Source organism: Vipera berus, assembly GCF_964194415.1.
Source record: "Vipera berus genome assembly, chromosome: 2".
Taxonomy (NCBI): Eukaryota; Metazoa; Chordata; class Lepidosauria; order Squamata; family Viperidae; genus Vipera; species Vipera berus.
In genome coordinates, this window is record NC_138203.1 from 714,959 (window position 1) to 740,785 (window position 25,827).

Consider the following 25,827-nt stretch of genomic DNA (forward strand, 5'->3'; position numbering starts at 1 on the left):
TCCGCGGACTCCCTCCCCGCCCAGAAGGGAAAAGTGGTGACGACGTGAAAAGATGGAGATCGCCGGCGGAGGGCGTGGCTAGGAACGGTCGCGCGCAGAGGGGGCGTGGTCCGGGCGTCGGCGTTGGGCACGCGCGGCGGGTCCCAGAAGAGATCCGGGGGGGCCGCGGAGAGTGGGGCGCAAGGTGCACCGCCTTTTCCTTCCCCCGGGAAACCGGAGCCGGTGAGTCGGTACCGCCGGAAGGGGTCGCTCACGGGGGCCGGCGCGCTCCTCTTTTCGCCCCGCTAGCCGTGAAAAGGTGGGGCGGGGGAAGGCGGACCCTCGGGGGAGAAGTCAGCGAGACCCGGGATAGCAGACCCGCTTGCGGCGGGGGAAGAAAGCCCGGTACGGCTCCAGACAACGCTTGGCCGACACGCGTCCAGTGCTGCGTGTGCTACGTGAGCTTAAACCGCGGTGAAGGAAAGCTTGGTTTTTAGCACGTGTGGACGCGTTGCGTGTTCCACCCGGCGGTGCCCAGGGGGCGAGACAAACTCCCCCTGCAGTGCAGGGCAGCCCCGGGGGGGTGGTAGTTACACCGTGCACGATTCAAAGTGTGTGTTTGACTCTCCTTGGGGTGCTGCGTCAAGCCGGGCAGCCCTTTATTCGAGAAGCCCGGGCCCTGTTCCTTAGGCGTATTGATATTTATGGTCTTAATTTGTCTTGGCTGAGAGATCAAATATCAATTCATATATGTGTGTCTGTGTAGGTATGTATATGTATATGTATATGTATATGTATATGTATATGTATATGTATATGTGTGTGTGTATGTGTATATATATATATATATATATATATATATATATATATATATATATATATATGTATGTATGTATGTATGTATGTATGTATGTATATGTATATGTATATGTATATGTATGTATGTATATGTATATGTATGTATATATATATATATATATATATATATATATATATATATATATATATATATATATATATACACACACACACACACAAACACATATGTATGTGTGTATGTATATATATATATATATATATATATATATATATATATATATATATATATATATAAAATCCCATTTATATCCCGCCCTTCTCCGAAGACTCAGGGCGGCTTACAATCTAAGCACAAATCAATGTGCTTAGCAATAATGTATATAGGTATGGACTGGTTGTAATGTTTTTTTTTTATGTGAATGTAAGTTCACTGTTCAGAATCACTTGTCTGAGATGTGCAGCTATAGAAATTGAAGAAACCATCCATGGTGAAACCACCATTTAACTGGGTTTGTTGATCAGGTAGCTTGAGTTGATCTGGAGTGAAATGGCAGCCTAGGTTGATCCTCACTGTGGATTCTGGGTTCTCCTGGAGCCACACATAGTTGTCATTGACCCTGTGGTGCTTTTCCAAAAGGCAACTGGGCTTTTCTTGGAGTTTTTTTCCCTTTAAAAAACGTTTTTGCTTCTTATCCAAGAGGCTTCTTCAGTTCTCGAAGAAAAAACAAAACAAAAGTCCAGTCGCCTTTTGGAAAAGCACCATTGGGACAAGCATGGCCTGGTTGCGAACCTCCATAGATACAGTTGTCACTGCCATAATCGGTTCCGTTGGGATTTGATCTCGCTGCCTCTGAAAGGTTAAAAGACCACATGAAGGTAAACATCATCATCAGTCCCAGATTGATGCTCTTAGGGGAGAATCCATATCAAGGCAAGCTACATTGCCAGTTGAATTTGGATTCGGAAGTCACAACTAGGGCAAGGCCGGCTGGCTGGCTGTGAGGCAGATTAGTGGTCTCTTTTCCACAATAAGCTAAAATGTAATTGGTTTGAAGTTAACCTATATGGCTAGCATGGTTTGGTTAATTTAACTATTTAATTTCAGTTTTCAAACCTGGCCACTAGTTTAGCATGCTTTGTGAACCCAGTTAATGCCAAGTGTGAATTCAAATGCTAGTTCTTTTCTCCAAGCTACATCCATCCACCTGGAGCTGGGAAGTCATATGTCAACCCTAAGAATAGAATAAATGCTGTGGAACTGCGGCTTCGTTTTAAGCTGCTTTGAGTGTTCTGTGTGCAAATAAAACTCCAGAGAAAAGAGATTTGCACGGTGATTAGGTTCAGACACCTCAAAAGTCTAGATAATGATATGTGGAAATACGAATAGTTTGCGATACGGCTAAAGCTTATTTGAGAGGCTTGATAATAAAACAGATGGCAGTTAAACGTAGGAAGGAGGAGGAAAGTAGGAGGGAAATTGTTGAGCAACTTACTAAGGCAGAGAAGGCTCTCCAGGTAAACCCACAGAAAGTTTACGGGAAGGAGCAGGTGGATTTTTGGAGGCATAAACTCAACCTTGTGGACCAAGATATGTGGAAATAATCTATGACTGAGGTCATATAGAGTAAAATGTTTTCAGTGACTCAAAAAAACCCAGACTATTGAGTTAATTCTGAAAACCTGAATTAGTTTGAGGTATGAAAAAAGATGTTTTATTGAGTCACTGAGACTGTGGGAGATTTAATTTCCCATCCTGGTATGCAATTCAAGTTAGTTAACCCCAAGTTAATGTGAAGGCAATAGGTAGCCATGATTAACCAGAGGAACCGTCCTCTTGCTTCCTTCTGAAATGTAGTTGAGAGAAGATGCCTTATCTCGGAATCAGGTCTTTCCTACCATAACAGAATTTTAGGGAACCCAGATGAGGCCTTGAATGTTTTAAGAGTTTGTTGCATAAAATAGGTACACGTGTGTTAAACCTCTGGTTGGCTTATCTTCCTGTTGTTTTTATTTTTTATGTATTTATTTGTATCCTGCCTTTATTACTTTTAAAAATAACTCACAGTGGCAAACATATCCAATCCCTCTTCCTTCTCCTGTTTTCCCCACAACAACAACCCAGTGAGGTGGGTCGGGCTGAGAAAGAGGGACTGGCCCCAAATCACCCAGCTGGCTTTCATGATTAAGGCAGGACTTGAACTCACCATCTTCCCCCCCCCCTTTCTAACCTGATGCCTTGATCACTAGACCAGGCTGGTTAGTCTCCCTCCCCAATCAGGTAAGAAATCCATTTCATCCCCCCCACGATGTCGCTTTTATGACCCATACGATCCTAAGCCACTCCAGTACTGAATTTTTTTTTTTGTTAAAAAAAAAAGTTTCTGGTTGCCCAAAAGCTGCCTGCTCCGTGTTCAGTCATTTCCTGCCATGTGGATTTTTCAATTTATTTAGCGTATGGCATGTCACACACGGACTAGCAATATATATTAACATTTCACCTAGATTAGTAAAACACAATAAATTATAAATGTTAAAAAAGATCTATGTTCAAATGCCAACATCTAGGCCAGTAAGCACTGAAGCACAGCATGTTTATATTAAAAAAAAATCAGATACTGGACCGACTTACAGGTGGCCGTGATATTCTCTACAGTTTTGTGTGGGACCCGCAGTCACACTGAGGGGAGGATGTTATATATTCCCTTTATACAGAGAGTCCCAGCAGACGACCCGTCAAGTGCGAATCCTGCTCAGGGTTGACCATTGCTGACGTGATGGTTCAAAGCCTGTCATCTTGTTTGGGGAGGCATTTATATGTCTTCCTATGTCCCGTATTTTTACGAATTATATGCCAACTCATGTATGTAATATTTTCTGTTCTGTAGTATTTCTTCTGTTTTTCTTAATAGTTGGAAAAAGCAAGAATTCTGCTGCGCTTGGTTTTTAAAATTCTCCTTGATCACCTAATGCTTTTTCTAGATGGTTAGTGAAGTATTGCTTATTTAGGCTTGAAAATATGAAACCGTTTTCATAGCCCCAGAAACAGCAAGCAAGGTTAAAGCAACAAATATTTTGAATGTTTCGTATATTTCATTCTCTGCTATGTTTCTGTTGCTGCCAATTCCTTCTTTAAGATTCTTTCTAGAAATCTTTATTTTAACATTTTAAACATGAGCTTTAATATGAATATGTCCTCACTTAGGAGAAGGTGTGACATCTGTGTCCTTACACTCTTATATCATCTGTTCCAAAGACAGATTGTGCAAAGAAAGAATTAGCTTAGTCACTTGATAATTGGTTTAAACAGAAAAGGTATCTGATTTTACATGGTTAAAACTTTGCACGTGGCATCTATGAGACTATTCTTTTGCAATTATGGTTGTGAGTTGTTTAAAAATAGCATTGCATTTTAGATTAATAATATCATTTACCTAGAATCCTGATATGCAGGATTGTGTATCCTTACAATTTCATATTATGCCGGTAGCTTCATTAGATTGATTAAACAAAATGTATGCAGCTATTTTCACAGCGGTCATGTGGTCAAAATTTGGGGGTTGCCAAGTGGCGTGTATTTATGAGAGGTGAAGTGGCCTGCGTTCATGCGATCCCCATTTGTAATCTTCCCAGCTGATTCATGCGATCGCCGTTTGGAATCTTCCCAGCTGATTTCCGACAAGCAAAGTCAATGGTGGAGGCCAGATTTGCCTAAGGACGGCATAATTCATTTAGCAACTGCAGAAATTTGCTCAACTGTGGCAAAAGGATCATAAAATGGGGTGCAGCTCAGTTAATAACTGTCTTGCTTAACAATGGACATCAGTTATGGTCATAAGTCAAGGACTACCTGTACTTTCATGATGGCTGAAAATGAATCGATTCAATCAGTGTAGAATTAATTTCCAATGTAGAAATATATAGAATGGGGGCCTCCCAACTTTCCAGCCAGGAGGTGGCAGCAGCAGGGGGCGAGGGAACAGTTTTGTGCGTGTGTGCGTGTCGCTTTCACAATCGCAGTGTCGCACCCGTGTGTGCTCGCCCACCGCTTCCTCAGCCCAGTTTTCCGAAAGGGCTACAGCCTGGTCCTGGGTCAAGGACCCCTGATATATAGGACATGCCTTCTTAGTACATTCACACCGTGCCTTTTATCCTACGTACAAAATAGCGGGGGTGATGCCTGTGGAAGTTCTCAATCGCCCAGGTGACAGTTGTCCGTGAAAACATTTCGCTTCTCACCCAAGACGCTTCTTCAGTTCTTCTGAACTTGGATGACAAGCGAAAGGTGTTCAAGGTAAAAAAAACTCCCAAGAAAGTCTAGTTGCCTTTTGAAAAAACAACTTTGGGAGATACGCCAGGATGGCTTTCTACATGTTACCTTTTAAAGCCGCTGCCTTTAAACCAGGGCTCCCCAACCTTGGCAACTTTTAAGACCTGTGGACTTCAACTCCCAGAATTCCCCAGCCAGCATGGGGGCACATCGTTAAGGGTGGTGCATAAAAGCTTTGCATTGTATAATGCTACGTACAGTTTATAAATTGAGTGGGAAATATCTAAACATTTGTCAGCTTACTATTACCCCTGTTCCTCGAAAATAAGACCCGGTCTTATTTATTTATTTATTTATGGCTCCAAAAGAGGCACCGGGTCTTATTTTTTGGGGTGGGGTTGTCTTTTCCACTCTCCTCCGGCACTGCCAGCCTCCCCACCACCACCAGCCGGCCCTCTTCTCCCGCGGTCGAAGGAGCAGCTTCACTCTGCAGCTGAGAAGGGAGTTCCCACCTGCATTTTGCACTCGGAGGCCTTTCCAGAAGGCCACTGGAGCCGATAACCGAGCTACGGATTGAATCCATAGCTCGGGTCTCGGCTGCAGAGGCCTTCCGGAAAAGTCTCTGACGGCAAAATGCAGGCTGGGGGACGCCGACCGGAAGAAGTGGGCTGGCGAGGGGAGACAGGTGTCAATTCATGGGAGGGCTGAAAGCGGGTGCGAGGCCCGTGGGGCAGCTCCACCCCCCCCGCCATAGCTTGGTTTCTAGGCATGCGCCCCGCCCCAAAACTAGAGTTTATTTTGGGGGTAGGGCTTATTTTAGGCCCACCCGGAAAAAATCAAGCTAGGGCTTATTTTCGGGGTAGGCCTTACTTTTGGGGAAACCGAGTAGAAAGCAGGCCTGTTGTGTAATGTGATCATCTGCACAGTGTGTTAAATTAGTTCTTTTCTACTGGTGCCTTGATCCAAGACGTTACCCGTCACCTTAGAGACACGAGAATTGGCTTAACGTCAATTGTTCCCCTGTGTCTTTCGAATAAGACCTTTACGAAGTACATACAGTTTGAGAAGGCCTTGTAGTGTTCCCTTTAATAGCAATTAAAGGAGGCTTATACATGTATTGCTGAAACCTCTTTTCTAGCATAACACTATCTTAATAGTGTTAAGATATCTTAACCACAGCTGGGATACTGCAGCCAATTTTGGACACCATATCACAAAAAAGATGTTGAGAGTTTGGAGAAAAAAAATTCAGAGAAGAGCAACTAAGAGGATCCAAGGCCTGGAGACCCAAACATTCAAAGAACGGATGCGGGATTTGGGTTTGGCCAGTCTAAAGAAAAGAAGAAATAGGGGGGACATGATAGCAGTATTGTGGTATTTGAGGGGCTGCCACAAGGCAGAGGGGGGCAGGTTGTTCACGAGAGCACCAGAGGGAAAGACGAGAAACCATGGTTGGAAACTGACCAAGGAGACAAGCAACGTGGAATTAAGGAGAAACTTCCTGACAGGGAGGACAATTAACCAGTGGAACAGCCGGCCACCAGAAATCGTGGGTGCTCCATCACGAGGTTTTCAAGAGGAGACTGGACAATCACTTGTCTTGAGATGGCATAGGTTCTCCTGCTTGAGTAAGGGGCTGGACTAGAAGACCTCCAAGGTCCCTTCCAGCTCTATTCTATTATATTAATAGTCTGGGCCAAGAAATAGGAGCATTCTTACTTCTAATGTTCCTCTTATTACCAGGTCAGTGCATAGTATATACATTCATTGTAGGGAAAGGAAACTAATTCATTTTAAAATAGAGTAAAACCTCTGAAGGTTGACCTCCCAAGGGACTGAACGAAAGGGGTCAACGTATTGTACAGCTTCTATTAGAGAATGCCATACAGAAACACACAGGAAAATCATACAATGCTGTATCAATACAAAATCAATACATTTACATATGTATGTTTTCCTCATGGTTTGATCATTATTTCTGGAAAAAAGAGTCAGTTTTAGTCTATTTCTTATTCTTTAAAATGAAGGTGAGCGGAGAAAGCACTCTCAACGCTGGCCATACCCTCAGCAGACCCAAGCATTTTCCCAAAGCAAATGACTTTAATTGCATTATCAAATGACTGACATCCTCCTGTTTCGGAATATCTGCAATTTCTGCATCCTCCTCACTTAATTCTTCTGCTTCATCAGTTGCTTCTAGCTTTTTCCCGCTGGGTTGTACCTTGGTCAGTACTGATTGGAAAGTTGCTTCTGGGTCAGGCTTGGACTTGGGTTAGGCTTCTGCAGACGGACCGTAGGTTTGCATTGTAGCATTGACCCCCTGCGGAAGCCGGGCTGGGTATTCCGTTTGGAATGTTTTGATTATCCCTTGGTCAAGAGGTTGAATTCTTGAGAAATAATAATAATAGTAATAATAAGGAGGAGGGGGGGACTTTAGAGGTCATCTAGTCCAACCCCCTGCTCAGGCAGGAAACCCTATATACCATTTCGGGCAAGTGGCTGTCCAGTCTCTTCTTAAAAACTTCCACTGTTGGAGCATTCACAGCTTCTGGAGGCAGGTAGTTCCACTGGTTAATTGTTCTGACTTGTCAGGAAGTTTCTCCTTAGTTCCAGGTTGCTTCTCTCCTGGATGAGTTTCCATCCGTTGCTTCTTGTCCTGCCTTCAGGTGCTTTGGAGAACAGCTTGATTCCCTCTTCTTTGGGGCAGCCCCTGAGATACTGGAAGGCTGCCATCTTGTCACCCCTTAGTCCTTCTCTTCATTAAAATAGACACCCCCAATTCCAGCGACCATTCCTTATATGTTTTAGCCTCCAGTCTCCTAATATTTGGAGGCAAAAATTTCAGTTTCACTTGGGGATAGCTAGGACAATTGTCCATTGCAAGTAGAATGGACTTCTTCTTCTTCTTCTTCTTCTTCTTCTTCTTCTTCCTCTTCCTCTTCCTCTTCCTCTTCCTCTTCCTCTTCCTCTTCCTCTTCCTCTTCCTCCTCCTCCTCCTCCTCCTCCTCCTCCTTCTCCTTCTTCATTTCTCGATCAATACCTCTTATCCACTCCTCAAATGGGGCCCCAGTCAGCCATGCAGATTTGTTAGATTTCCAGGTGATGGGAAGGTCCTTGCATGAGGGCGGCTTTGCCGATTTAGCAGTCCTCAAAGGTTTTAGCTGCTTTCTGTTTAAGCAAGCAACGCTAGTACTTTCAGAGCAGAACTGTGAAACGTTCTCTAGAAAGTTTTCCACTCTTACATTTGTCACCCTTCATAACGAGTCTCCTGTCGGGCGTCCCCTGGAAAAAGAGTCCACACTTGTCAGCATTAAAGATGTCGTCATCTTTACTGCCGAATCCACGTCAAAAATATTGCATTCTTTGGAATTCTTTTTGAAAGAAATTCATTGATACCAGTTCTGCATTTCACTTTCCTTGCCCTTGTTGCATTGTGGACTCAGCTGGCGAAGTTACAGAGAGTAAATTCATGCCTGGTGTCAAAGTCCAGGTGGTTAAGGCGCAACTGGCAGAGGTGGCCAATACAGAGAGGCTGGCTTTCTGTTGTGTACATGTAGGGTGTGTCTGGTCTACGAAAATTAGGCCAGCTTAGGGAGATGGTCAACGTAGGGAGGCGGTGAGCTACGGAGGTTTTACCGTATGTCTTCTTGTTACACACCTATTTTCTCCACCCTTCGATTCCAGTCTAAAGCCTTAAATATACTGTGCAGTAATTTGATCGTACATCAATTCCTTACACACCAAAATGTGTACGGAGCATCTATTTTCAAATTATTAAAGCAGCCATGTCCTTCTCCCATGGCTGTTTTGAACATCTGCTTTTCACCGTCTTCACATGTAAGACCATTTCACTCTGTATGTATCGGAGCACCTCTGAATACAGGGTATTCAGTTCAATACCTGTAGCGTTTTAGCTAAAGAGGATACTAACCATGACAAAGATACCTGGGTGGAGAATAAGTTCCAGCGACAGTAGATGCTGGTAGGTAAAGCCATATCCCAAAAGGGGATGGATGGATGGACGGGCTCATTCCGTTCGTTCGTTCGTTCGTTCGTTCGTTCATTGGTTCATTCACCCATTCTAGAAAGTGACATTGACACAAAGTAGGCTGCCCATTGCCAAGATCTTGGTAATATCTTACACCTCTTCATTTGTTCAAGCACCTAATAACAATAAATCTTAGCTTGACAATCTAGACTGGACTAGACTACACTAGACTAGACTACACTACACTATACTACTATTACTACTACTACTAATAATAATAATAATAAGAGTTGGAAGGGACCTTGGAGGTCTTCTACTCCAACCTCCTGTTCAAGGCAGGAGACCTTATACCAGGGGTAGGCAACCTTGGCTCTTTTATGATTGGCGGACTTCAACTCCCAGAATTCCTGAGCCAGCATGGCTCAGCATGGAAACCTCTTCCTTCCCCTCAGCATGGCTGGCTCAGGAATTCTGGGAGTTGAAGTCCACCAGTCATAAAAGAGACACATTTGAAGACCCCTGCCCTATACCATTTCAGACAAACGGCTGTCCAGTCTCTTCTTAAAAACTTCCAGTGTTGGAGCATTCACCGCTTCTGGAGGCAGGTTCTTCCACTGGTTAATTGTTCTCACTGTCAGGAAACCGTCTTCTTTGGAACGAATACTAGCTACTATTTGAAGATGTGTGGACTTCACATCCCTGGGGAATTCTGGGAGTTGAAGTCCTCACATCTTCCCGTTGCCAAGGTTGAGAAACACAGCAAGAGTCCAGTTCTGGTAAGAGAAATTCAAAGGAGGATGGAGAAATGACTTGAAGCTAATATTTAGCTGTCTCCCCACCTCACACTACACTGTGATAAACTATGGTTTCTGCATCAGTTCACAACATAAATCCCATTCTAGTTTAACTCACAGTATGTGTACATAACGTAGCACAGGGGTCTTCCAACTTGGCCCTTTGGTGACTGGTGGACTTCAACTCCCAGAATTCCTCAGCCAGGCACATGTGCCTGGCTGAGGAATTCTGGGAATTGAAGTCCACCAGTCATCAAAGGGCCAAATTGGAAGACCCCTGAGGTAGTACTTTTTTTGCTGCCGTAACAGTTGTTAGCAAAACCATGGAAACCGCGGGGGGCCTCCCCGTGCCCCCCCCCGGTTCCCTCAAGTGACTGAGACTTGGTGGTCCACAGACCTAAGTGTTCATTCCCCATTTGCTGTAAATAAAATTTTAGAGACTAATAATTGGATGAATAAATCCTTCCTCCCACCCTCCCCTCATCCTGGCAGAAATGACGTCCACAGGCCTTGTGGCTGGTTGCCAAGGGGGCCCGGCTGGCATTCCTGTGGCTTCCCAGCCAAAATGCCCCACAGGAGATCTTGTTGCAGCAACGTGCTTTCTGGGCTGAATTTAGGGGGAAAAAGAAAAAAAAATCCAAAGGAAGGAAACGGGACTCATGACAGGAAGTGCTGATTGATTCAAGGTGGCGCTTTTTATTTAGGGTTGCTTGTTCAGGGATGCGGTTCTATCACTTGGCTACAGCAACTTAGTACCCGCAGTGATTCACTTAACAGCTGTGGCAAGAAAGGTCGTAAATGGGACAAAACTCACGTAACAAATGTCTCACTTAAGAACAGAAACTTTGGGCTGAATTGTGGTCGTAAGATGAGGACAACCTCTTTAACTCAGCCATAATCAATGTTAAGTTATCAGTAAAAATAATATTCACACTTGCAGTTCTGGAAAAATGGTATTCAAGATATTTAAATATGTCAATCATGTGGCTGATATAGTGAATCTAAGAGGCATCAGAACTGCCTGCATCTCTGTGATATTGCAGTAATTCCTTACATGCAAAACTGAAGTGGTATTTCTTTGTCTGTCTGTCTGTCTGTCTGTCTGTCTGTCTGTCTGTCTGTCTGTCTGTCTGTCTGTCTTATCTATCTATCTATCTATCTATCTATCTATCTATCTATCTATCTCTGTCTCTTTCTATACACACACATATACATACGCACAGACACAATATCTATCTACATCTATCTATCTATGATCTATCTATCTATTTATCTATCTACCATCAGAATATCTATCTATCTATCTGTCTGTCTATCTGTGTCTCTGTTTCTCTCTCTATATATATATATACACACACACACACACACACTATATCTGTCATCTATCTCTGTCTCTTTCTACACACACACACACACACACACAAATATACACACGCACACACACAATATCTATCTACCATCTATCTATCTATCTATCTATCTATCTATCTATCTATCTATCTATCTATCTATCTATCTACCTACCTACCTACCTACCTACATACATACATACATACATACATACATACAGTGTGTGTGTGAATTCTGCTGCCAGCAAGGCAGTTGAAGTCCAGACCTCTTCAAATGAAACCCTGGTGTATATATAGCATCTAGAACGCTAAACGCATAAACTCCTAGAACAGGTTTTAGATGCAGTGCTGTTTACAAAATTTAGTCTGCAATTCTAGGTGTGTAATTTGGATTTAATTTGTAATATATATTCAACAGTTCTTGCTGTACATTTTAAACTAAACTCTTTGAAGCTTTTTCTTTTTTTTCTTTTTGGCCTGAGGTTGTATTTCTTGGTACCACGGAGTAAAGAGGAGAGTTAAAAGATGCTGGATGTTAATAACCAACAAATTTCAATCACCAAGCTTATTTTTTCCACAAAGGTAGAATGACTTTATTGTAAAAATTGTTCACCCTATTTCAGGGACTGGCAGCCTATTGGCAGCCTGTTGCTCACAAACTAGTTTTGAAAAGTGGTTTAGCGAACAAGTTTGGGGCTGTAAAGTTAAGATTTGGGGCTTGGAGTCTAAAACAGTGTTTCTTAACCTTGGCTGCTTTAAGATGTATGGACTTCAGTTCCCAGAATTCCCCGGTAAGTGTGAAAAACGGCCATAGGTCACTTTTTCCAGCACCATTGTCACTTTGAATGGTCACTAAAGAAATGGTTGTAAGTTACGAACTGCCTGTAGGGTAATTTTATTTGCCGCTCCTCTGTGGATATACCCAAGCAATACAACTTCCTTGTACAATATGGGAGATGTAGAGACACTGCAGTGGATACGTTATTTAAATTAGCTTCTGGAATTCTTTTATAGGTCTTTGACACTTTCACATCGGTGGCTGATGGCATTAGCATTAAACTGCTTGCATCAAGGATGCACTAGAGTGTAAAAAAAAAGTTTCTCATTAGCCATCTAGCAATTGTGTATGGTTTGTGAGGATGACCTGCATACAGATGTTGACTGAAATAATGAGCAGTGAAAGCTTGAGCTTGCTGCTCGATTAACTCCATAATACCCATCTGTTGTTCTCTCCTACAGGAAGACTGAAATTCAACAAGCAAGACAATTTGGAGTTCAGAAGGTAAGAAAGGGTTAGGGTTTTTTGGTATATATAAAAGTTTTGTGGTATTCAAATAGGATGTTTGTATAAGAAACATCTGTCCATTGCTACGTTGAAACATAGCAATAAAATAGCATGTTTAAGGTGTCTGTTGAAATTAAACATTTACTTTCCGGCTTTTTGCGGGCTTCACAAATTTATTGTTGGCTTTCTGTTCTAAGTAGCCCGGCCACCTTTTATACTTTACAGAAAGCAAATAAGTGAATTTCTCACTCATATTCTCTCAAACAATTCTGTTAATTTAATCTGCTGGAATAGGGTTATGTTTAGCCGTATGCTTCAAGAGGTGTGCCACAGTGTTTTTGTACACCCTGATGATTGATTTGGGTCCCGAAGTGGTTTAAAATTCTCCCTCATCATTCCAGATCCAATCTTCTCCAACTTCAAATATTTGCTTCCTTTGAACCTCACCCAAAACGTGAGAAAAATGCAGCAACTCTTGCTTATCTCTGTGTCCCGTTTAACAGAAGAAGCAAAGCTTTATTCCCTCGGCTTTATTCCTGCACAGAAACTCATATTGGTTCTTTGCTTTCCTTTAGATCAGGGGGTCTTCAGACTTGGCCCTTTTATGATTGGTGGACTTCAACCCCCAGAATTCCTCAGCCAGGCACGCTGGCTGAGGAATTCTGGGAGCTGAAGTCCACAAGTCATAAAAGGGCCAAGTTTGAAGACCCCTATGTTTAGATCAAGGGTCTTCAAACTTGGCAACTTTTAAGACTTGTGGACTTCAATTCCCAGGGTTTGAAGACCCCTGCTTTAGCTGGCAAAGAATTTGAGAATTACACAGTCCTAGCTGAGGGACCAGCTCTGTCCAAAGACTGTTCCGTGGTCCTGTGGCCGGCATAATTACATGCCGAGGCACAGAGAACGCTGTTACCTTCCCACCAATGTGGTACCTATTTATCTACATGCTTTCAAACTGCTAGGTGGCCGGGAAGCGGGGCAGGAATGGGCACCCATCCCATGGCGCGATGCTTGGGTTTTGAACTACCGACCTGTCGATCAATAAGCCCAGGGTCTTAACTGCTGGGCCACGCTGCCCCTTATGGCATATTGGCAGTGGAGCAATCAAAATACAGCCTCTAAATATTTATTTTTATTATTGGGACTTGTTTAGATGTTTAATTGAAAGTCGGGCACTTTGTGCCTTAATTTTTTTGTTTGTTTCCCTTTCCAAGAGAATTTGTGTTGGTGAGGACCAATAAGCCCCTATTAAATATTTATTGAACATCACAGTATTGAATCTTTCTCCTCGAATGATCTCAACCGGACACTGAGATTAAAACCTGTATGTTTGATTCTTCTATGGTTTAACAGATGACAAACGTGCTCTTAGAACCGACATTGTGTTAAATACACAAGCCTTTTAGAATTGCAATACATGTGCTTGGTTTGGATATAAAATCCATATGATGACCTTCTAGGAATTCTTGGGGGTGGGGGGTTGCATTTCCATCAGTTTCACCCTTTTAGGAACTTCAGATCTTTTAAAGAATAATTCAGGAAACGTCTCTAAGTCTGCCAGAGAATGTTAGCTAATCTAGTTAAGTGCTTGCATATCCCAGAGGTGTAGATTCCTGACCGATGGTTAGAGATTAATTGTATGATCTCTCTCTCTTTTTTTAATCCACACACATTCTAAATTTCAATTAAATAGGACAAGCTTTTGTTCTCTTTTATACTAGAGTTTACATAAATGACAACTAAGAATCTCTGTTGTGAATAGAATAAGATCTACAAATGAGATGCTAATTTCATTTGGCACGAACCATGTCCGAATAAAATATGTTTTATTTTGTTTTGTTTATTATTATTATTATTTTTATATAGGCACTGTTTTCTTCATTAACAATGCAGTCCTGTTATTGCCTACCCAGAAATACGTTGTTGTTGTTGGCTGCGAAGTCGTGTCCGACCCATCGCGACCCTATGGACAATGTTCCTCCAGGCCTTCCTGTCCTCTACCATCTTCTGGAGTCCATTTAGACTCACGCCTCTTGCTTCAGTGACTCCATCCAGCCAACTCATTCTCCGTCGTCCCCTTCTTCTCTCACCCTCAATCTTTCCCAGCATTAGGCTCTGCTCCAGTGAGTCCTTCCTTCTCATTAGGTGGCCAAAGTATTTGAGTTTTAGCTTCAGGATCTGGCCTTCTAAAGAGCAGTCAGGGTTGGTCTCCTCTAGGACTGACCGGTTTGATCGCCTTGCAGTCCAAGGGACTCGCAGGAGTCTTCTCCAGCACCATAGTTCAAAGGCCTCAATTCTTTGGCGCTCAGCCTTTCTTATGGTCCAACTTTTACTGCCATACATTGCAACTGGGAAGACCATAGCCTTGACTATACGCACTTTTGTTGGCAGGGTGATGTCTCTGCTTTTTAGTGTGCTGTCTAGATTTGCCATGGTTTTCCTCCCCAGGAGCAAGCATCTTTTAATTTCTTGGCTACAGTCCCCATCTGTGGTGATCTTGGAGCCCAGGAAAATAAAATCTGTCACTACCTCCATTTCTTCCCCATCTATTTGCCAGGAATTGAGAGGGCCGGATGCCATGATCTTGGTTTTCTTAATGTTTAGTTTCAACCCAACTTTTGCACTCTCCTTCTTCACTCGCAACAAGAGGCTCTTTAGTCCTTCTTCACTTTCTGCCATTAAGAGTGGTATCATCTGCATATATACGTTAACCTAAGAGATTATTCCCAGATACTTACATGTAGACCAGCCTTCCCCAACCCAAATGTTTTGGGAGTATGAGTCCCTAAATTCACTGAAAACGTGATGGTTAAGCATGCTGCTTGTAAACTCACATTCATTGTTCTAGCCATTGGCGGGATGAAGGCCTCTTCCGCACATTTCCAACCAAGATGGTTCCTTTGCCAGCTGGGCCCAAAATCCTTGCTGATGTTGTTGCTCCATCTTGTTTCGTGGGCGCTTTTGATCAGGTGGGATCCATTCTATGACCGCCTCGGTCCACCCGCCCTCCTCGGTTCTCCTTGCTGTGTGATCAGCTCATTTTCATTTCAATTCTTTGGCTCTTTTGATGGTGTCGTGTAGTTTCGTTTGTCCCCTAATCTGTGTCTGGGTCTTTCTGCCTTTTGTCGTCGTGTGATGCTAGGACTCACCAAGTTAGGGGAAGGCACAGAACTGAAGCCAAAGACAAAGATGATAATTGGGGGAGCTACGGGTGGTCCCGACTTACAAGCCCTTGTTTAGTGATTGTTTGATGTTACAACAGCACTGCAAAAACGGACGGACAGGCCTCATTCTTACAGCTTGTTGCAGCCTCCCCAGGGCTTATGCGGACCAAATTTGGGTACTTGGCAACCAGCTCGCCTTTATGACGTTGCAGCGTCCTCCGAGTCCTGCGATTGCCACTTTCCCGGCTAGCTTCTGACAAGCAGTGTCATTCAACAACCACACAAACCCCTTAGCAGCTACAGTGGCTCACTTATCAATCATGCTGGAAATAAAATAAGGCGCGACGCACTCAAGTTTCCCCCTGCCTTGCTTAGCAGTTCCTAATATCGACATATTGTTGTATATCAAACAGTGGCCTCCAGAATGTAAGGAGGATTGTGGCTGTGTCCTCCTTTTCAACAACAGTTAAAATTTTTGCAAGATTTCCTGCAGACCCGAAGGCCTGTCAGAAGAAATTCCTTGAATATTACCGATCGTTAAAATGTACACTAGCCCGAATAGGAGCTCCTCGTTTTCCAGTAGTTTTCAGTTTCAAAGATTAACCTGCAAAGATAAACCAGGATTCCTGGCTTGCTGTGAAAATTGCCCCTCACTGAAATTTCACCAAGAATGGTGAGCTTATTGTGTTGCTGGAACCCGGATCTTGGTTTGCTCCTCCCAAACAAACTCAGATTTGTAACGAACTGCATTAGCTTAACAGTTAACTGCGTTAACCAGCAAAGTTAATGAAGGGTGTGGAAGCAAAATCACAAGCCGCAGTCATGGGATGTTTTGTTTAACAAACTGTGGTTATTCATTTAATGCCTGAATAGGAAGTAATGTTGAAGGCTGTCACGGTCACATGGTTTTAATTTAATTTAATTTTAATTTAATATTTGCATTTGTATACCGCCCTTTCCCTGAGGACTCAGGGCGGTTTACAGGGAATTAAAAATCAAGACATACAAAAGTTAAAACCAATTTAAAAAGCATTAAATTCACCCTGTACATTAAAACCCCAGTTAAAATTTTCTCCTCAGCCTGGGCCCGAGAGCTCAAAGAGCCAGGTCTTCAGGCCCCGGCGGAATGATCGGAGGTCGGGAGCAGTCCTCAGCTCTACTGGCAGCTGGTTCCAGAGGGCAGGCGCTCCCACTGAGAAGGCCCTATCCCTGGGTGTCACCCGCCGGCAATCTCTCACCGGCGGAACCCTGAGCAGACCCTCCCTGTGGGAGCGCACTGGGCGAAGGGCGTTTGATGCCGGCAGCAGGTGTTCCCTCAAATAACCCGGACCCAGGCCATGTAGGGCTTTATAGGTGATAACCAGCACCTTGAATTTCACCCGGAGGGCAACCGGAAGCCAATGCAGCTCGCGGAGTAGAGGTGTTACATGGGAGTATCGGGAAACCCCCATTACAACTCGCGCGGCCGCATTCTGCACCAGTTGAAGCCTCCGAGTGGTCTTCAAGGGCAGCCCCATGTAGAGAGCGTTACAGTAGTCCAAACGGGAGGTCACAAGCGCATGAGTGACTGTGCGTAGGGCGTCTCGGTCCAGATAGGGACGCAACTGGCGCACCAGGCGAACCTGTGCAAAAGCCCCCCTGGTCACGGCTCCTATGTGATCTTCAAAATTGAGCCGTGAATCCAGGAGGACGCCCAAGTTGCGAGCCCTATCAACGGGGGGTAACACCTCACCCCCCATCATTAGAGGTGGAATAACTTGGTTAACCCGAGACGCCGATATGCACAGCCACTCAGTCTTGGCGGGATTGAGACGAAGCCTGTTTCTCCCCATCCAGACCTGCACCGCCTCCAGGCACCGGGACATCACGGAGAGGGCATCACTGGGTTGGTTCGGGGTGGAAAGAAAAAGTTGGGTATCATCAGCGTACTGGTGATACCCCACCCCAAAACCACGAATGATCTCGCCCAGCGGCTTCATGTAGATGTTGAACAGGAGGGGCGAGAGAACCGACCCCTGAGGGACTCCACAAATGAGAGACTTAGTTTTCCACTTAGTGACCATGGCGCTTAGTAATGGAGTTGCTTGTCCCGATTGTAACCGCTAAGCGAGGACTACCTGCGCTTGGAATCCCTCCCATTTTCTTAGGAATCCTGCTTTCAATTGTGCTGCCCTGAACTGGACACCGTCCTCAAAGTGGGACGTGGGCAGAGGTGATTTCAGCTCATGCAGCCTAAAACTGCCCTTTCCCCCCCCCCAGTCGTTTGGCATTGCTGTCTCATAATTCAGTTTATAATCAAGTATTATAATAGTTCATATTCAGTTTACAATCAAGTGTAATGATAGTTATTATATATTATGAACTAAGGAGAAACTTCCTGACAGTCAGAACAATTAACCAGTGGAACAACCTGCCTCCAGAAGCTGTGAATGCTCCAACACTGGAAGTTTTTAAGAAGAGACTGGAGAGCCATTTGCCTGAAATGGTATTGGGTTTCCTGCCTGAGCAGGGGGTTGGATTAGATGACCTCCAAGGCCCCTTCCAACTTTATTATTATTGCTGAATTCCGAATCCTTAACATTAACAGCCAGCTATTAACTTTCATCCCACGCCTGTACATTTTATTTGTGGTTGCCTAACTGTGGAACCTCCCACTTGCCTCCTTTAAATGTCAATTATTTCAATTATCGTAGGCCTCCTGGTCCAATATGGCAATATAGTTTTGATTCCCTGTTTTCTACTTGTAGTCCTTGACTTACGACCGCAGTGGAACCCAAAATTTCCATTGCTAAGCAAGACCGTTGTTAAATGGGTTTTGCCCCATCTTACGACCTTTCTTGCCACAGTTAAGTGATTCACTGCAGTTGCTAAGTTAGTAACAGGTTGTTAAGTGAATCCGCCGGGCCCCCCCCACTGCCAGAAGGTCGCAAAAGCAGATCACATGTCCCTGGGGCACCGCAACAGTCACAAATACCCGCCAGTTGTCAAGCAGCCGAATTTTGATCATGTGACCCCGGGGGAATGCTGCGACAGTTGTGAGTGTGAAAAAGTGACCTATGTCACTTTTTTCAGGCCCACTGTAACTTTGAATGGTCGTTAAATGAATGGTTGTAGGTCGGGGAACAGCTGCACGGCCAGATGTTTCTGTTTTTCACCCTTTTTCCCATTCCTCGGCGATCCCGCTCCGTTCGACGTCATTTTTCAGGTTATGCTAATCTCGAGTTAGTAACTGTCCGTTGCAGTAGATGCCATCCTTGCTAGTGAACAAACTGAATTTCTCATGAAATTGTACAGTTTGTGTCACTAAAACCACACATTACAGTGTGGAAAAATTATACTTTCATATTTGAGGGCTCCTTGGCGCTCTGAGCTGGCTTGTTTTCTTGCAGACGTTTCATGACCCAAACTAGGCAACGTCATCAGTACCGTTGGGCAGCTGGGTCGTGAAACGTCTGCAGGAAAACACGCTCAGAGAGCACCACGGACCCCACAATAGTCCTCCTCCTCCTCCTCCTCCTCCTCCTCCTCCTCCTCCTGGCACTGAAGATGTTACCTAGTCAGGTAATGAAGTATCCGCAAGAAAACAACCCAGCTCAGAGAGCACCAGGGATCCTTCGTTTCAACCCTGAGCTACGAATGTTTTCCTTTTATTGCCTTTCATATTTTCTGCTAAATACTTGACCTTAATTCCCCCCCCCCCAGAAAGCGTCTTGGGATTTCTGATTTGGTGCTCTGCATTGTGGTTTTATAACATTTGTTTTTATGGCACTTCGTATATGTTTCCAAACACACGCGGTAGGTGACGGCGTTATTGCATTCTCCGTTTCCTCAATCTGACTGCAGGCTTTTCGTCAATGACGTGAAACCCTGAAAAGTGCAGACTGGATTAAGGAGAAGATGGGAGCGGCAAGCAGCAGCATCCGTGACCTTCCAGAAAATGAATATTTAAAGAAACTGACGGGACGAGAGGCCATCTCTGAGAATGACCCCTTTTGGAATCAGCTGCTTTCTTTTAGCTTTACCGTCCCAACAAATAGGTAGGTGTGACACATCGAACGATAATATTTAGTCACGAAAATAGAACCAGCAGGTTCTGCAATAATGCCGTGCCATAGAGTATCCACCTTGTTAACTTTGAAGACTCTTTTTTTCCACTATGACTCAAAATGTACTGTGATACACACACACACACACACACACACACACACACACACACACACACACACACACACACGAGCTTTGGTGTCATTTTTGTGTAACTAGGCACTTTCGGCTGCCGCTGCTGTTATTATATTATGGTTATCCTTGGGATGGTGACCCTGTTTTCTTGGTTGCTTTCCTTCTTTTGAGAGCGGCGCATGGGAAATTCACTTTAAGGCGTGCCAGGAAAATGACAATAAAGGTTATATTAATCTTAGTGAAATTCTCAGGATTCCTAGCTAGTTGAAGAAAAAGCCTCTTCTTGGGCAAAAGCCCTACGCCTGGCCGGCCAGCGCAGCGGAGTTCTCCTTTCTCCTGCTTATCGTAATTTAGGTCATCACAAAAAGAGGTTGGTCAGCTTGACTTGCTTACCCAATATACTTGCCCTAAGTTGGTGGACATGTTTACAAACACTTTCGGAAGGACTTAGAACCACAGTTGAGCCCAGGTTTTCTGTTGCTAAGCAAGGCAGATGTTAAGTGAGTTTTGCCCCGTTTTACAACCTTTCTGCCACAGTTGTTAAGTGGGACACTGCAGTTGCGAAGCGAGTCTGGCTTCTCCCGGTGCTTGCTGGAAGCCATCTGGGAAGGTTACGAGCGATGATCACAGGAGCCCAGGACTGCACGACTGTCATAAATACAGGCTCTTTGCCAAACACCCCAAATTTTGATCCCGTGTCCATGGGGATGCTGCAGTGGCCGTCAGTGTGAAAGCTGGTCATAAGTCCCTTTTTGCAGTGCCATTGAAGCTTCCTGTCGGAATGAGTAGCAAGCCATAGTTTGTTGTTGTATCTGAATTCAGCAGGCAGTGTTTTCCACATGGCGCTATGCTCCCCCATGAAGATATAGCTAGAAGGGGTATTTTTTCATTCACCCAAGCAAGAAACTTTCCAATTTCCTCCCTTGTTTAAAAAGAGAGAGGAAGATAGAAACGTGCAAATTAAATTTGTTTTCGCTCCTAAGAGCAAGCTGTACTTTGATATTCCATCTGGAAGCGCCCGGTCTGTATAAGCCAGGGGTCTTCAAACTGGACCACTTTAAGACCTGTGGACTTCAACTCCCAGAATTCCTCAGCCAGCCTGAGGAATTCTGGGATTTGAAGTCCACAAGTCTTAAAAGTGGGCCAGTTTTGTGACCCCTACATTAAAGTATGATGAAGGTCGATAAATGAAATTGGAAGTATTTGTTTTCCTGCCTTGCTCCTGATACTAGAATCCAGATTCATCCCATGAATGGTTAGTGGAAGATTCTTTAGATAATGCTTTAGATAATGCTCAGTGAGCCTGTGAACTTCCCGGCTCAAAATCGTTCTGTGTGATGACTGAAGTGGGTTCAGGAGGGGATTTGATTACACGGCAGCCTGCAGATTGTTCGTGTCCAGACAGCAAACCTGCAGCCCTTTTTCAAATGCTTCCTCCTCCCCCACCTTTTAGGATGCCTGCTTTAGGTGCTAATTACAGGGGTAGTCCTTGTCTTAAGGACCAGTCACTTAAGTGGCCGAAGTTATGATGGATCCCAAAAATGCCACTCACAACCCAGGTACAAGGTTCTGATGTTCAGCCAGCCCACCCCCCCGAGTCACATGACTGCATTTTGGGTACCCAGCAAACGGCTCGTATTTGCAGCTGCGTCTTGTGATCATATCACCACAATTCACTGTGTTTTTGGTAGAAACTGGTGTTTTGTTTTCTTAGCAACTGCAGTGTTTGCTTAACGACTGCAGCGTTCACTTTACAACTCTTGCACTTGCTTAATGACAGTCATAAAATCAGGCACAGTGAGGTAGTGACCCGCTTTAAGAGTATCATAACCAAAATTGTGAGCTCAGTTGCAGTCATTAGAGGAGGATTGCCTGTTAACCCAATTCTTTTCGATCTTCCCTGCCTGTATATTAGAACTAATTTTTCCCCTTTTGGGGTCATTACTTTTTAAAATGTGTGTTGCTTAACGTTAATCTACTATTTGCTCTTAATTCTGACCGTTCCCGCTTTCCTGATAATTTTTCTTGATATGGGAAGCTTTCGTCCTATTTTTTTTTAATCTTCCTTATTATGCCGTGAACAAACAAATATTTGTATTCAGTCTCAGCGTGTCTCGGTGCTCAGTAAGTATTTAACAATACTTTTTATATTGTAATTATACATACTGTGTTTAAACGTAACCTGAGAGTCAAAACGGGTCTCAGAAATACTTTGAACACCAGAGGGTGCTGATGTATGGCAGCTGAATAATTTAATTTTGGAGTGGATCTTTCAGTTGTGCAGTTAAGATACTTCAAAGGTAAATTGCTTCCTTGATGAAATAGCACAGTGTTGTCGAGAGCCCGTGTGCGTTTCGCTGTTGTACTCAAGCTGGGATATCTTCTCAGCACAGACATTTCTTAGGAAACGGATACCGATGGTCTTTCTTACCTCTTCTAAATCCTTCCGGGTTTAGAACCAGCCATGCTGCGGCATCTGGACGGTTTGTAGGCAGATCACAGTTTATCCTCACCTGAAAATGTTGCAGGGCGGAGAAGGATGGGAACGTAGGAATGTGAGGTTTGTTTACTTGGCACTAAACCAGAAGACAGCTTTCAACCTGAGATTCTGCAGACTTTCCCCCTTGCATGCTTTCACAATTGCAGCAACCAACCAGCCAGAAGTGGGTGCCTCATGTCCCACTGTTTTTCGTCGGATGGGGGATCCGATAGGCCTTCCTCTTCCTCCATCCCCATACAGACTTTGGTAGTGTCACAGCTGCATTCACAGCAGCCGCGGCGGCTCTTTCCTGCACAGATTGCCAAACGGTCGCGCATCCTTTTTCGGGAGCAGGATCGGGCATCCCATCTGAGTCACTCTGTTTTGTTATTCTGTCTTCCTGAAGCTTCCAAAGTTTTGCTATAAATGATTGTATTTTATCATGCTGCGTGATGCGTTGCCTGTGTGGGAACCATTCTTGTTAAGTGAGCTTGTTTAAACTAAACAAACTTTCCTTAGCGCCTCCTGAAAATATCTAGCCTCATAACAGTAATCGTTCGTTCGTTCATGGTTTAGATTAATCTTCTGCCTGCTCTGGGTGCGCTATATTTTTAATTCCAGTCCTATTGCTTTTTGTCTTAGCTGGTAATAAGTTGATAATATGTTGCCCAGATATATGTTAAAGAAGGCGAGATAAAAATATAATGCAGTAATAAAATGGAAGGAGAGAGAGGAGGAAGAAGAAGAATCTGCTTTATATGAATCAATACAATAGGGGCAGGATAGCACTCCTGTGCCATAGTGCCTTAGTTTTTCCATCCATCCATCCAACTTGCATGCCGTCCATCTCCACAACTCCATCCATCCATCCGTGGTACCGTGGATACGACTGAGGGAATGAATTTTCCCCGTCTTCCTCCAATTTCTGATACCCCAGTTTTGTTTTGAGGGCTGAAGGTGTGAATAGGGATACACTTTGAAGACGAAAGGAAAAGAAAAGAGGTTCCCTTGCAACAATAAAACTCTATTTTTAAAGAACTAACTTGCTGATAAGAGCAAATTGTCTTGCGGCCAGTCCATTTTTTTAGGTATTAATTGATTGACCGTGTCAAGATATTTTCACCACCAGAAACTTGTCAGGATTCATTTAATTCCCACTTGGCCATTTAACTATCCTGGAGGAGGACTTTTCCTCCAGGTAACTAGCAGGATTCAGGGACGGTGGGGAGCTTCCCTCCCACTTTTTTCTGCATCACTTTTATGAAAGTAACATACCTGCTTTAATGCAGAATTGCAATTTTTAAAGTGGTATATAGGACAATGACAGGCAGAAACTGGGGGTGGAGTCAAGAGAGGAATCAGCCTGGAATCTGGTTCCAATAAATGGTCTAAATCTGAATGAATGAATGATTAGCTCGGCAATGTATACATGGTTGTACTTTGACAATAAAAAAGGTTCATTCATTCATTCATGAACGAATGAACAACGGTCTAAGTCTAAGTGTTCTTGACTCTTATCAAGCGCCAATTTAATGCTGGCCCTTAGTCGACTGATTTTTATGTACGAGCATGAGCAATAAATCAGCTTAGCTAGAACTTCACAGGCGGCCCTGATTCTTTGTGCCCGATTAAGTGGTCTCCGTTTACCCTGCACCCGGAGCTCAGCTTCTGCTTATCTTTAGTGGTGACGATGTCTTTGGCCCTACCTGATCTTCTGGTGGTACCTGTGCTTAATTTGTGAACTTTATTGAAGAGTGGAGCCCAGTCTTTTAAGTCCATATGGGCAAGAAGCTTTCTTTATGGCGGTCCTTCTGTTTCTGTTCTCAAGGCAACATATGTTAACCGTGCATTGACGGTGGGAGGAAAGACAGAGTTAAGACTCCTTGGGTCTTGATTACTTTTATGGCTTACTTGCTCTGACACATGTGTGTATTGTTTTCTTGCTGGAAAGTATCAAAATCTAAAACAGAATTTGCTAAAAAAACAATATGCTTCCCTGAATGCGTTCTGTTTCACTTTGTTCTTTCCCCCTGGGTTTTTACAAATGTTGAAGAACGGGACGTCTGACCCCTTGATGGAAAATCATAAAAATAGCTAACTTTTATGTTGCTTGAATACAGGGCTTTTTTTTAAAGAAAGGGAATGCGATAAATTACTGGTAGTTCTTACACATTTCATTGCTATTTTCCTGCAGATAGTTTATAATAGTCTGTATAATTTCATAATACGACTGTAGGGAATAGGGCAATTATTTTGTATGTGTGTGTGTGAAAGATCATAAGGAAGGTATAATTAAAGCACTATAACATTCAGGAAGTTACTAAAAGATAAGTCTAGGATTAAAAATAAGTTGGGGTATTTAATTTATTTTTACAGACAAAGTACTTAACAAATGTCCTTTACTTAGGGGGCTTACATACGGGTTTCTCAACCTTGGCAACTTTTAAGATGGGTGGACTTCAGCTCCCAGAATTCCCCAGCCAGCATGGTGTTGAAGTCTACCCATCTCAAAGTTGCCAAGGTTGAGAAACCCTGACACATAGCAATATATATATATGTGTGTGTGTGTGTGTGTGTGTGTTCACTGTCTTTTTTCCTTTGATGATGCCTTTGCCTGTCTTGAAAGATGCGGGGTGGACAGAGGCTGCCCATGTTGGTGTCTCCAGATGCCAGGGTGGCTCTCGGCCGGGGTCTGGAGTAGTGTGGGGGTCACGGGGAGTTCAAGTGTGACTGCTGGACAGAGAGATGCAGAACTATTTCCTTTACGACAGTCCACAGATAATAGAAAAGTTTGTTGTGCCTACTTATCTTAGAAGACAGAAATCATTGACTAGCTGTGGATGAGGAAATGGATTTTTCCTGCCTTGATAGTGGGAGATGGCCGAAGGCATTTTCTCTCTCTCTCTCTCTCTCTCTCTCTCTCTCTCTCTCTCCCCCCCCCCCACTTTTGACTGAAAAAACTTAATAGGAAGGAGCGGTCCCAGCCTTGTAATACTTGGAATAAACCAACAAAAGGACAAGGCTTTTGAGATGAGGACAGGGTAACAGAACCTACCAGAATAATAGAGTTGGAAGGGACCTTGGAGGTCATCTAGTCCAACCCCCTGCTCAGGCAGGAAACCCTATACCATTTCAGACAAATGGCTGTCCAGTCTCTTCTTGAAAACCTCCAGCATTGGAGCATTCACCGCTTCTGGAGGCAGGTAGTTCCACTGGTTAATTGTTCTCACTGTCAGGAAGTTTCTCCTTAGTTCCAGGTTGCTTCTCTCCTTGATGAGTTTCCATCCAGTGCTGCTTCTCCTGCCTTCAGGTGCTTGTGGCAACTCCTCAAATATTGGAACATTATTTGTCTGGATTTGTGTAGAAACAGATGCTGAAATTTTGTCTGGTGACATTTTGTTGCAAAGAAGGCAAAATATTTTAATTGGGCTTTGATAAATGATAAGTAGCAATAGCACTTAGACTTATATACCGCTTCATAACGCTTTTACAGCCCTGTCTAAGCTATTTTACAGAGTCGGCAT

At 43.8% G+C, this 25,827-nt stretch overlaps 1 protein-coding gene across 4 annotated transcripts in view; it reads left to right on the plus strand.

The window, feature by feature from the left end:
* Positions 1-102: 102 nt before the first annotated feature.
* The window catches only part of DYM (dymeclin), a 237,098-nt gene continuing 211,373 nt past the window's right edge, over positions 103-25,827 (plus strand). Inside the window, exons 1-3 of one of the 4 annotated variants that reach the window (XM_081319258.1) lie at positions 103-222; positions 12,436-12,478; positions 19,489-19,682. In XM_081319258.1, the coding sequence (XP_081175384.1) occupies positions 19,543-19,682 (140 nt within the window). In that variant the 5' untranslated portion in view covers positions 103-222; positions 12,436-12,478; positions 19,489-19,542. Of the gene's footprint in view, positions 223-248; positions 438-11,482; positions 11,779-12,435; positions 12,479-19,488; positions 19,683-25,827 lie in introns of those variants that run through there. The other 3 variants (XM_081319257.1, XM_081319260.1, XM_081319259.1) reach the window with 3 other exon arrangements.